At 34.8% G+C, this 13,853-nt stretch overlaps 2 protein-coding genes across 2 annotated transcripts; both read left to right on the forward strand.

Annotated features, from left to right (window-relative positions):
• Window positions 1-678: 678 nt before the first annotated feature.
• LOC145642275 (glutathione S-transferase U17-like) lies at window positions 679-3,036 on the forward strand. The gene is made up of 2 exons (XM_081693398.1): window positions 679-1,071; window positions 2,494-3,036. Exons 1-2 carry the CDS (start codon window positions 757-759, stop codon window positions 2,866-2,868), a joined length of 690 nt encoding a protein of 229 aa, XP_081549524.1. The 5' UTR covers window positions 679-756; the 3' UTR covers window positions 2,869-3,036.
• A 6,150-nt stretch (window positions 3,037-9,186) lies between these two features.
• Window positions 9,187-13,618, forward strand: LOC145564676 (glutathione S-transferase U18-like). Its single transcript, XM_081624933.1, has 2 exons — window positions 9,187-9,526; window positions 13,147-13,618. Exons 1-2 carry the CDS (start codon window positions 9,215-9,217, stop codon window positions 13,516-13,518), a joined length of 684 nt encoding a protein of 227 aa, XP_081481059.1. The 5' UTR covers window positions 9,187-9,214; the 3' UTR covers window positions 13,519-13,618.
• Window positions 13,619-13,853: the final 235 nt, after the last annotated feature.

Genomic DNA, 13,853 nt, shown 5'->3' on the forward strand with positions numbered 1-13,853 from the left:
GTTTCATAATGATCTTCTCACTTTGACAGTATACATATGTTAGTAAAATATACGGAGTGCTATAACAAACATTGAATTTTAACTAGCTACTTATTAAGTCTAATCAAATAAGACCCAATATGATTATGTTATGGTTTATATGTTATCAATTAATTTGCACACAAAAAAAAAAAAAAAAAAAAAAAAAAAAAAAAAAAACCGTATATATTTTATCAAATAAAATTATTGGATCAGGTTCTCTAATATTTGGATCAGATACGGATCAAGATTTCATTTTTTTGGATAATTTTTGCCTTAGCCTTAATGTTAGAGATACCAAGAGATTATTTCTTGATATTAATATTATTACCATATCTTTTATAATTGGTACAATAGGATAATATGCTATGTAAATATCTTTGATATCATATTTCATAATCATTTAGGATATGGATATCATTTAATTGTTGTGAATCATAGAGATTGTATGTAGTATTAGAATTATTCATTTGTAACATTATTAACAATGGTATCCTTTCATCAATATAATCAACCTTAATCTCATTCCTTTAAAAGAAAAATAATACTACTAAAAGGATTGCATATAAAAAGCTAAAAGAACGGAATATAAAAGTACGACTCAATTTATCACGGGCCTCACAAGGGTCTCCATACTCTCTATATATATACCTTCTCAAAACCTACCACAAAATATTACACATACATTTCATTACAAACATCCTCACTTTAAAGAAAAAAAAAGAGAGAGAGAGAAAAATGGGAAAAGAAGTGAAGGTGTTGGGAGCATGGCCAAGCCCATTTGTGATGAGACCAAGAATCGCACTCCATTTGAAATCAATTGAATATGATTTCATCGAAGAAACAATGCAACCAAAAAGTGAGCTTTTGCTAAAATCAAACCCGGTTCACAAGAAAATCCCGGTTCTTATTCACAATGATAAACCGGTTTGTGAGTCCCTTGTTATTGTTCAATACGTTGATGAGGCCTTTTCATCTGGTCCGTCCATTCTCCCTTCTGATCCTTACGATCGTGCCATCCAACGCTTCTGGGCTGCTTACATCGATGACAAGGTAATCACCTTTTTAATCCAACAACATTAAATTATTTTCTCATATTGGTGTTTTTAATTAGGGTAGATTATAATTTATCAAACCTATTTTTAACAACATTATATATGAGGTTAGGTAAAGATAATTTTAGGGCTTGTTCGGTATTTAGGGGCTTTAATTTTTTTTTAATGTTAGTTTGCGTAATTTTTGGTGTCAGTTTTAAAAACCAATTTCAAATTTGCACAACTTTTGTTGAAAAAGTGGAAATGCTTATAAAATTGTTTGAATTTCTATGGAACAGGTAATAAAAAAAAAAAAAAAAGAAAAAAAAAAAAGAAAATATATATGGGCTTTGATTATTTGTGCGTTAGATCCAGCATTTTATGTGATAACTGATAAGTGATCCACATTTTAAGCTAATACAGTCAACATTAAGTGCTTGTGTTAAAAAAAAAAAAAGTTTCCCTTTATTAACCAACTACTACCTTGCCGTTTCCATTAAGTGCTTGTATACTATTCGTCAAATTGTCAATTTTGTCATAGTCCCTGACAAATTGCCAATTTCAAGAATTTGAGACCTGTATTTAGTTAGAGTTTGAAAATTTACATTGGTACCTACTATTTTATGGCAAAAGTTAACAAACGTTCATGATTAAAACTAAAATAATTAAATTAAAAAAATATTTTATGACAAAATTACTAATTGCTCTTGATCAATGCTTGATTTTTACATGCATTTTCGAATTAATACTCCGTATCAGTAAGAAATATTTTATGGATCTTGCTAACAACGCCGGGGGAGGGGGGCGGGAAGCGGCGTTGGATTAAGCATTTAAAACATTTCCTAAAGTGCTACTAATTTGAAAATGTATGACAAAATCACCGGTCGATCGGTGTAATTAATGTTTATTTTAATTTGTTATTTTCACTTTTAGTTATCTTATCCAACGCCCATGAGATGTTCGTTAGCTTTTACCATATTTTATAATGTTATCAAATTACTCCGGAGAATCCTTAAGATCAATATTAGTCTATTTCATCGTTTCTATGAAAGCATATACCACAAGCATTTGTTTCTTTTATTTACACAATTTTTTTCTTCCCAACATTAGTGAATTTTGGATGAACAGAAAGTTTTGTAACAATAAGGCTCTCCTTTTTCTTCAAACTAATGTGTAACCAACTCAACTAAAAGCTTACGCTAATGGTTAATGCCCAAGATTGTTTATATACCCTGTTATTAACCAACCAAACATATTGAGCTCCAAATACCATTATACGGATTAATATGTATATAGTATATGAGTATATTTGTACACAAGACATTAGTGGTGAATTGAGCAAGATACGTCTCCCTGAAACGTTCATTTGGTTAGTGTTGAATACGAATGTGTGTGTTGCAGATTAAATGATTGTGCTAATTATGTTAAAAATAAAATGTAGTGGTTCCCAAATTTACAAGGAGTAGCCAAAGCACAAACTGATGAAGCAAGAGCAGCAGCATTAGAGCAAACTAGTGAAGGGTTGTCATTACTTGAGGATGCCTTTGTCAAGTGCAGCAAAGGGAAGCCCTTTTTCAGCGGCGACAGCATTGGATACCTGGACATTGCCCTAGGGTGCTACTTGGGGTGGTTGCGCGTTTCTGAAAAGATGAACAACGTTAAGCTGCTGACTGAGGATAAGACGCCTAACCTCCTTGCCTGGTCTGAGAGGTTTTCCGCTGCTGATGCTGTCAAGGATTACATGCCTGAGACAAACAAGCTTATGGAGTTTGCCAAGATTATTATGGCTAGGTTCAAAGCAGCTGCTTCTAACTAATATTATAGGCATGGTTTGTTGTATGATGGCTTCTAAGAGACTAGTATTTCAGCTGGTTTATGGCAGTCTAAATTATTTTCTCAAAATAAATGTGCTTGATGTTCTTCGGAAACCAGAGTGTTCTGTTTCATCAATTGTTCTTTAAATTTCATAGTTTCTTTTATGAAACCAGAGTGTTCTGTTTTATCAATCGTTCTTTAAATTTCAGTCTCTTTTATTATAAAAGTATCCTTATACAAGATGATCCTTAATATATTTTCATCTTTTACTTACTGAACTGCTATTCGTCGCTCTCATTTTACAGGGTAACGCTCTCATTTTCACTTGAATGGACAACTATGTCCTTTATGCAATTTGTGTTATAAAAAGGATTTTGTTCCCCATTTGGATTTTGGACATATTACATGAAACGGTCCCCTCCTATTACGACCTTGCTATCTCGAGCCCCCCAAAATCGGTCCCCACGACCTTAAAACCAAATCGGTCCCCACGACCACCTTAATTTCTTTTATTTTAAAAAAATAAATTAATCATAAAATTTTCCGAAGAGTCTTGGGTTATGGACGGCGAGTGGAACATTCGTACGCCGGAGAATGCGTCGGAACATTCTGTAAGTTTTCTGTTTTTTATTTTTTTTTATTTTCTGGAAATAGGACATCCGCCTAAAATTTCCGGATGTCCTAGGTAGATCCGCCTAAAATTTCCGGATGTACCATGGAACATCCGGAAATTTCAAGCGGAAGTAGGGATCCGCCTGAAAAATCCGGATGTTCCATGGTAGATCCGGAAATTTAAGGCGGATCTACCTAGGACATCCGGATATTTTAGGCGGATATCCCTTTTTATTTTTATTTTTTTAAAAAAATAATGTTAAGTACGTTAATTTTTTTTTTTTAATGTTAATTAAGTTTTTTTTTTTTTTTTTCGTGGTCTTGTGATTGTTGTTGTGATTAAGTATTTGATAATTAATGTAATTATTTTTGTATTAATATGATTATTTTTTGTAACATTATTATTACTATTTTATTATTATTATTATTATTATTATTGTTGTTGTTGTTGTTGTTGTTGTTGTTACATAAACCACGTTTTGTTTAGTTTGTATACGTTTTTTCCAACATTTGACGATGCAGTTACATGGGCTGATGGTGTTTCCATAAAATTGAGATTTATTTTGGTGAAATCGTCTTATAACAAAACCAGAGATGGTCGGCCGTATCGGTATTTGCGATGTGATCGGTCACGAAGGAGCAAGCCGAGAGATTTGGAGAACGCGATACGGAAGGACACCAAAACCAAAGCTAATGGTTGTCCATTCTACATCAAGATATATTATGAAGTCAGCACCGACAGTTGGAAGATCATTGCGAAAATTGATCACACTGGGACACATAACCACCCAATGATTGTGTACCAAGAGGGTCACCGTAAAGTGAGCGGATTGAGTCCGAGTGCAAAACAGGTTGTGCGGGACATGACAAAGTCCAATGGATGGGATCAACAATATGAATTTAGAAGGGACATGTGGGATGCATTAGTTAGGTAGTTTGTAATGTACATTCACTAACTTTGAACATTTGTAAGAAAATTAGAATTATGAAATTAATTTTAAATGTACTTGCTTTTAATCTAACATGATATGCAACAAAACATAAAATATAAAAATAAATAAGTGTCCAGTTTATACATTACATTTAAAAAAATAATAATAATAAGTTCAACAAATAATTAAAACCACTAACACGACTTCTAATCAAAATAATCTAAAGTCCCATTTTTGACTTCCAATCAAATACAAGCTGCTCAGTCATTGTCCGAGTCTCACTCGACATTTCAAGATACTCAGCCAGAGCTCTTTGGTGAATCTCCATGGACCGACACATCCACTGCAAATCAAACAATAACATATTATATATACAAAAATTCATAGAAGTCATTAATATTATAATAAGCATAAATACTTACATAATCAGTGTTAGTCCGCCCAGGTAGGTTGCTTGTAACTCCTGCACCCGGAGATACCCGCGGGTGAGAAAACCTGTACAACCACTGCATGTAACCAGGCGCAACCGAAGGAGTTGCAGCACTAAGCCTGGTGAGGGTACCTAAAACTACACTCTGAGATACCCCAGGGACAAACCTCTTCCACATCACATCTGTCATCTCGGTCGGGAAGTCTACCCGATACATCTTCAAGTTAGTCGGCCTCTTGGCCTTTTCTGGCCTGATGATCTCGCGGGGAATGCCTTGCATGAAACCAAGCTGTCACACCACTCTATCAGGCATGTATGGCTCAATGATGTTACGGTACTGGATGCAGCCAATGAATAAAGTGGAGGGCACTCATAATGCAGGATCAGCTCCGTACGGTAGCCAGTTCACCTCACGGTCAGTAAGCGCATCAATTCTAGTACGAAAAGATAACAGGCGCTCCAGGTTCTTGCTAGGATATCCCGCTCCAACATCCTAAGAAGACGCACGAGGCATTTGAAGGTCCCGGGTCAAGGTACCCTGCTGTGGCCGAAAGCACGGAAAGTACTCGTAAATCCACGCTTGCAGAAGCGTGAGACAACCAGCAATCGAATCAGCACCTTTCCGTGATGCCGTGCCTAGTTGCCGATACAAGTAGGCCAGTGCAGCTGTTCCCCAAGCATACTCGTTAATAGGGACATCCATATAACATAGCTCGTGGAGGAAGGAAGGATGCGTACAGTTACCACTCTTGTCTACAAACAGTGTACCTCCAAGCACTAACCACGAGTATCCATTAAGCTGATCACTAAACTCCCGGTCAACCGCCAATGTCGACTCAAAAATCTTATCAGTCAACACCCCACTACCCTGCCAAATGGTCTTTGTGCCGCAAATCTCAGACAAATCATCTGGAGTCATATCCATGGTGATCGAGCACGCGTCCCGTAACACGTCTGTGCTAGGAGTAGTGGTCACCATATTGCCTTCGACACATAACCCAAGTATGTTGTACACGTCGTGCAACAAGATCGTAATCTCCCCAAATGGCATGTGAAAGGTGTTCGTATCTGGCTGCCATCTCTCAATAAAAGCAGAAATCAGCGGCCAATCATGTTTTTTAAACATCAGGCCGGGCAAGTGAGACAACCATCTAGCATCAATCGCCCCGAGGTCCTCCACAGATTGACGACCTCGCCAAGTGAACAAGTCAGAACATAACTTTGTCCTACTCAAACAGCGCAAAACACTACGCTCCTGCTCGATCCAAATATACCGTGCCACGTGACCGCCAAAACTAGGGATAACAGTCCCATCCTCAGGACCACCCGGCATCGGTTCCTGCACTAACCATGCCTCTGCAGAGCTGGTAGTAGGCTGACTCGATCCACTACCAACAAATCTCCCAAACTGACCCCTATATACCATATGGTAATCCTGAGGGTCCGGTTCTTCATCCCGGTCACCAGCATTACTAGCCGAGCATTCGTCTTCCTCGTCAGATATGGGTGCTCCACTTACAAAGTACAAGGGCCGACTACTACCAGACTGTGGGTCTCCCGACCAACCACTAGCAGACCCGTATTGCTGCTGCTCGGGCTGAAGCGGTGCTGAACGAGATGACTTTCTCCTAACAGACGCATTCAGACGTCGTGATATTGCATGTCGAGCACCAGAACCCTCGATCTACATAAAATAAGTACAAAATCCGATTTTAGTAATAATAATAATAATAATAATAAAAATAACAACAACAATAATCAAAACAACAACACTGACAATCATAATCGTAATAACAACAACAAAAAAAATTAAAATTAACAACAACAACAACAACAATAACCATAATAACAATAATAATAACAACAACAACAACAAAAAATAAAGTTAACAACAACAACAATGACCATAACAACAACAACAACAACAACAACAACAACAACAACAACAACAACAACAACAAATAAAATTAACAACAACAACAATAACCATAATAACAATAATAATAACACTAATAATAACACTAATATCAACAACAATAATACTAATCATAATTAAAAATATTAATAATAGTACTACTACTAATAATAATAACAATAATAATAATAATATCAACAATAATAATAACAATAATAATAATAATACTAACCATAACACTTCAAAATAACAACAAAAATAACAAAATCCAAAAAAAAAAAATTAAATTAACAAGAAATAATTTAAAAAGCATATTATTCACGGAAAAAAAAAATAAAAAACCGAAACTTCCGCCCAAAATTTCCGGAAATTTTAGGCGGAAGTTAGATCCGCCCAGAATTTTCGGACGTTCCAAGGAGGATCCGGAAATTCCAGGCGGAACCTCCTTGGAACTTCTGGAAATTTTGGGCGGAAGCTGGAGGTTCCGTTTTTTTTTAAAAAAAAATCACCTGCTCGCCGTCGCCGCTGCCTCCACCGCTGCCCAAACTCCTCCCTCCGAATGTAAGCCTTATTCGCCTCGAATCACCCATCCTTTTTTGTGTTTTTTGATGATTGTTGTTTTTTTTTTTTTTAAAATGAACAAAAAAAATTGGAACAAAAAAAATTTCAGATTTAGAGTGTTTTAGAGAGTTAGAGAATTAGAGAGATAGTTAATGAGGTAAGAGAGTGAGAAATGTGAGTCGTATAGTGGGAAAAAACCGTATTTATATGTTAGGGGTAAAATTGGAACTTCAAGTCAAAATGGGAGCGTTACCCGGTAAAATGGGAGCGACTTTAGCCTATCTCTTTTGTTCTTGTGTTCTGTTGCCTCTTGGTCTGGACGTTTAAACCGTTCATTTTTATTACTACATTTAGGTAAATAGAGGATTCGAATCATCTTACGTGATACGGCTAGAGCTGTCAAAAGCTCACCCGACCCGAAATATCGACTCTAACCCGACCTATTAACCGACTCGTCTGAACCTGAAAAAAATGGTGACCCGAACCCGACCTAACCCAACCTGAAACCAACCCTAGACCCGAGTTGACCCGAGTATTTGAGACCCGAACCCGAACATTAACCGACCTAGAGACCCGACCCGAATGTAACCCGTAAATTATTGACTTGAACCGAACCCGACCTGAACCGAAATTAACCCAAACCCTTTTTAACCCGTCAAAACCTGAATTCAACCTGGCCTGTTCCTAACCCGACATGAATTCAACCCGACCCGAATTTAACCCGACCTGCTACAAACCCGACTCGAATTTCAACCCGACCTGTTACAAACCTGACCTGAATCAACCCGACTTGTTATTGACCCGACCCAAATTCAACCTGACTTGTTATTGAATCAATATGTATAGGTCATTATCTCATGTTAATACTGGAACGAAAATTGAATCCTAACTTTATTTCTTCAATATTTCAATTTGAATTTTAAGAGGTTAGTTTCACAACATGTTTTTAGATACGAATTTGAGGGATGAAACATTTTCAGCAAATTATTGACTTGAACCGAACCCGACTCGAACCCGAGAATGACCCGACTTGATTATAACCCGCAAAATATTAACTTGAACCGAACTCGACTTGAACCCGAGAATGACCCGACCTGATTATAACCCGTAAATAATCGACTTGAACCGAACCCGACTCGAACCCGAGAACGACCTGAATTCGTTTAAACCCGTAAAGACCCGAATTTAACCCGACCTATTTTTCACCCGACCCGAATGTAACCCGACCTTTTACTAACCCGACCTAAACCTAACCTAAATCCGATAAGATGTATGACCCGACGTGACCCGACTCAAGCATGATCCAACCCGAACCCGACCCGCATATGTTATGACATTAACCCGTATTGACCCGACCCGAGATGACCCGACTCACACTAACCCGACTCAATCTCGACTCGTTTATCCGAATTGACAGCTCTAGATACGGCGTAGATGAAAAAAAAAAAAATCGAAATAAAGTTAAAAAAATGTTTTTCCAAATTATTTTCAAACAAAATCACTTACGGAATAAAAATTTCTAATAATTTAAGAAATGAATAAAACAAAATTTACTAAAATAATTGAACAAAACAAAGCCTAGTTCTACTATGCAGGAATATGTGAAGTTCTTTCAAAAAAAAATGCAGAATATATGAAGTCAAATAATCAAAATTTGACTAGAGCAATCAATTTTTTTTAAGAATTAAAAGTGATTATCAAAATATTTTCTGATAAATTGAGCAATCAATTTTGACTCTAACAAATTCAATCATACACTTTTCGTCTAATTGATTAATTAAAAGTGGTTTGAAGTTTCCATGAAGCTCCTATACCACACAATAGAAATAAGTTCTGAAGAGGGATAATCTTCATTTTGATAACTGATAAGTATCTTAAGAAAAAAAAAAAATTGGAAATGGGAGAAGAGGTGAAATTACTAGGATTTTGGCCAAGTCCATATGCAATTAAACCAAAAATTGCACTTCATTTGAAATCAGTAGATTATAAATATATTGAAGAAACACTGCAATCTAAAAGTGATCTTTTACTTAAAACAAACCCTGTTTACCAAAAAATCCCAGTTCTTCTTCATAATAATAAGCCTGTTTGTGAGTCTCTCAACATTGTTGAATACATTGATGAGGCCTTTCCATCTACTCCGTCCATTCTCCCAGCCGAGCCTTATGATCGCGCCATCCAACGCTTTTGGGCTGCTTACATCGATGAGGTATTATTTCTTAATTTCGTGATCTACTAAATTTTAGTGATTGGAATAGTAGATTGGCAAGGAAGTAATTGAGTTAAAAGTGTTGCAAGTAAAAAACAGAAAAAATACTGTGTTGTTCTCCTTGATTAATTGATGAAAATACAGAGCAAGCACGGCAAGCAATTTAACACAGAGTTGACAAACATTGTATATTTCTTGTAATTTTTTTTTTTTTTCAAGAAATCAAAAAAACTTTAATAAACTATGTGTTATTTAGATGAAATACTACAAGAGGGGGGTGAATTGTAGTATGGAGATTGCTAGTCACTTTTTGCGGAATTAAAAGAAACTTAACGCAATAGAGAAATAGTGCAAGAGAGATTTTACGAGGAAAACTTCTTAGGCCAAATAGGAAGTGAAAAACCTCGACCCAAAGGGATTTTGACTCAAAACATTCCACTAAAATAGGCCAACGACTCTGTTACAACCTATGAGGAACTTGAGCCTCTACCGAGTTCCTCAACGAACTCATATCCCCAACAACTATTCCCTCTAATAGTTGTAGCTCGAAATCTTCCCTCAAAGACCTCTTTTCTCACTCAAGACTTCACTCAAAACCTTACTCTTTCTCTTTCTCTCAAGCTTCACTCAAAGCCTTCTCTACATACAAAGAACTCACTCAAGTTCTCACCCCAATACAAGAGTTCACTCAACCCTTATAAATTCCCCATTACAAGAGTTCACTCAAACCCTTAAACAACTCTCAAATACATATAAAAGATATAATGTATAAAACTAATATGTTGGACACTTTGAGATATGTAAGGAACTTGAAACCTGGAGGAACTGGCTTACCAACGTGGAGAGAAAATATATTTCTTTTCTACTGCTCTACCACTTTGGATAAACTCCATTATGGAATGACTCAATTAAGCCATACAGTTTGGAATGAATGAAAACTTCTCTTTTTATAGTGCTTCAAAGACAAACCCATTCACCCCATGTTCTTCAACCATAATAGTAGTGCTTCCTAAATTCTAGGCATTATCTCCATTAACTCCATGAACATAAGAAGTAATGGAAGACATGGATTGGAGTTAAAAACATGTTCTCCATGATCTCCTTATTTTTCTCCAGTAAAAAGTTGTTTCAAATTAAACGTGAAAAGTAATTTTTATTTTTCCGAAAACTTAATAAATAAAAATAGAAAATATAAAACAATTAAATCCTAACCGAATCAGATTTTTATCAATTAAAAACTGATTCGGATTTTATTCATGAAAAATAAAATATTTTATAAAAACTATTTTATCCTAAAACAACTAACCCATTTAATTTAAAATATTAAACCAATTAGAGATTAGATAGGAAGCAACCTATAATAAATCCCTAAAATATAGGAGAAGATAAGGAGAATAAAATATCTCTTTGACTAACAAGAAAATCATATTTTATTTTAAAAACTTAGGCAAAGATAATGCAATGACTATTAACGTTGAAAACTAACTTTTAGAGCGGTACAAACTCGTGTTTCTCCTATACACGAATTTTAGACTAACCCGTAAGGAACTGGCTGGTCAGCAACACCCAGTTCCTTCCAGACTGTCAGTTCCTTCGAGACTGAAGTTCCAATTTAGTTCCATAGGCATGTTCCAAACAATTTCTCGTGTCCAACATACTTACATGATTCCTAGAAAAATATACTCATATTTTTCTGTCTTGAAGCTTCTACTCCAAAGCTTCTGTTCCTTCAAAGGAACTTCTCTTCTCTTGTTCTCACATACGAATTGGTGCTTATTCCTTGCAAAGAATTACTTCTCATTCTTCTTAGGAACTGCATACAAAGTCTAACAATACGTTTGTACGTTTAGACTTCTTCTCTTTGTGTTCCCCCTTGGAAACTCTTCTTCTTTTTGTGTTCCCCCTGAGGAACTTAAGCACGATCCATACATTGTATGTTGGGAACCATCTTCAATAATGATCTAACCTGTACTCAATCATCTTCTTAATTGCTTCATGACTTGTTCATGCACATCTCAATACACATGTTAGTTAGATAATCATCATTTGTTCACAATCATCAAAACCTTACAACACTATGTATATAGTAAACTTTACCTTATACTTATGTACGAAATAATCCGTATATGTTTACTAAAAATTCTACAATGTCATTCTTTAAAAATGACACCACAATTTGCTGATGTTGCGAAATCTGATTGGCTTGTATTTAGTATTTTTTATTTTCATTTTGAATTATTTTTAATGTCCATAATGTATTAAAATTTTATTTTTGTATGTATTCTTTTTAATACATGTATTCTTTTTTAAGAAATAAATAATTATAATTAAAGTCTATTTTTATAATATTAATTAATTTTTGAATTTATAATTATAATTAAAAATTAAAATTGTTCATATTATTCATCATTGTTCATCAATCATTTCATAGATTAGCTCCCTATTTCCAAATCAATGTTAGTTGTTGATAAATTTGTAAATCCGAACTAAAATCGGGATAAAAATTCAAAAACAAATTCCACTTGAATGGTTTAAAAATATGATTTATGTGAACTCAAATTGTGAAATTCTGTCAAAGAACAAGGAGTATCAAGTATGTACGTAGAAGATGAAGTGGTCGCATTTTTTTATTTGTTCGCAACCCCTATTTGATCCAATAAATGTAATTAAGTTTTCTCGAACTTGTTTGTGAGTTAGGTAATGACCTAAATAAATACAAATAATCACCTAACTAAGTACAGATAATTATCTAACCACAAACATATATATTAAATAAAATCACTAATCTGATCTCAATTCCGGATCAGATAAGTTCGCGAAAAAAAAATCGAACTCTAAATTGCAAAGTACACCCTTGTTATCCATTGATCTTCATAAACATTGAAAGATTCGTGCTTTAAATCATTGTAATACACACTCCTAAAACTATTTTCATCATTAAAACCATCAAACAACTTGATTTTTACATAAATCAAAATTATCAATCAAACCCAAAAACGAAATATGTATATATATGGATCATGGAAGCATATTTGAAACCCAATAAATCCGATGTTTGGACGGAATTTTTTTTGTTCGAATTTTGGTCTGAGTTACTAATAGATTATACAAGATTTTTGGGGTGGTTAATTTATATCATGATGGAAGAACAATGAAGAACAATGATGATTTTTTTATTTTCTAAATTTTAATTATAATTTAATTTTCAAAAATGATTTAGAAAAATAAAAATAGATTTATAAAAACTATAATTACGTATTCTTTAAAAAAAAATACATGTATTTACAATTATACATTCATGTATTGTACATTTAGGCTTTTAAAAAAAAAAAATAAATAATTGATCAATCATAACATCATACATCATTTTATGGTGTCATGTTTTGAAAAATGACATAGTAGAAACATTGATTTATTTATTGTTTACTACCGTGACTCTTAAATGACTTAGTAAACTTTTGTTACATTTTGAACATTAATCAAGTGACTAAAAGGAGTACTTTGTAAAGTTTTTTTGTATAATTTGATTGTTTAGTTAGTGTTGATCAATATACACGACTAACGTCTGTATTGCAAGTTATATACGTAATATTTATGTACATTTGTTACCAAATATGTAGTGGTTCCCAACATTTCGTGAAGTAGCCCTTGCACAAAGTGAGGAAGTAAGAAGAGCAGCAATAGAGAAAGTGAAAGAAGGGATGTCATTGCTTGAGGATGCCTTTGTCAAATGCAGCAATGGGAAGCCATTTTTCAGCGGCGACAATATCGGGTACCTTGACATTGCCCTTGGGAGCTACTTGGGGTGGTTATACGTCTATGAAAAACTGAGCAACATTAACGCGCTTAACAAGGAAGAGACGCCTAGCCTCTTTGCCTGGGCCGAGAGGTTTTCTGCTTCTGATGCTGTCAAGGACTACATGCCTGAGGTTGACAAGCTTATGGAGTTTGCCAAGAGTATTATGCCTAGGTTCAAAGCAGCTTCTAACTAAAGCTATATATATGATGTCTATTATAGGAATAGATGATGATACATGAATACATGATGCACCTTTGATCTTTAATTTTGTGTTGTATTCCGGGCCGTAGCAAGGGGAGGGCAGCTGGGGCGACTGTCCTGGACCCCTTGTTAAAAAGTCCAGCTTCAATACAATACAAGGCCCCAGAAAAATATACTTTGTACTAAATAATACTATGTATATATATTTTTAAGAAAAAAGAAATAAAGAAAACAAGAGGTGTGTAATGTACGACATTACAATAGTGCCGTAGAATTCCAAAATATCAAATGACATTTTTGGTCAATGCATTTCTTCCCTAATTTTTT

Source organism: Chenopodium album, chromosome 1, assembly GCF_948465745.1.
Source record: "Chenopodium album chromosome 1, dcCheAlbu1.1, whole genome shotgun sequence".
In the NCBI taxonomy this organism is placed as follows: Eukaryota; Viridiplantae; Streptophyta; class Magnoliopsida; order Caryophyllales; family Amaranthaceae; genus Chenopodium; species Chenopodium album.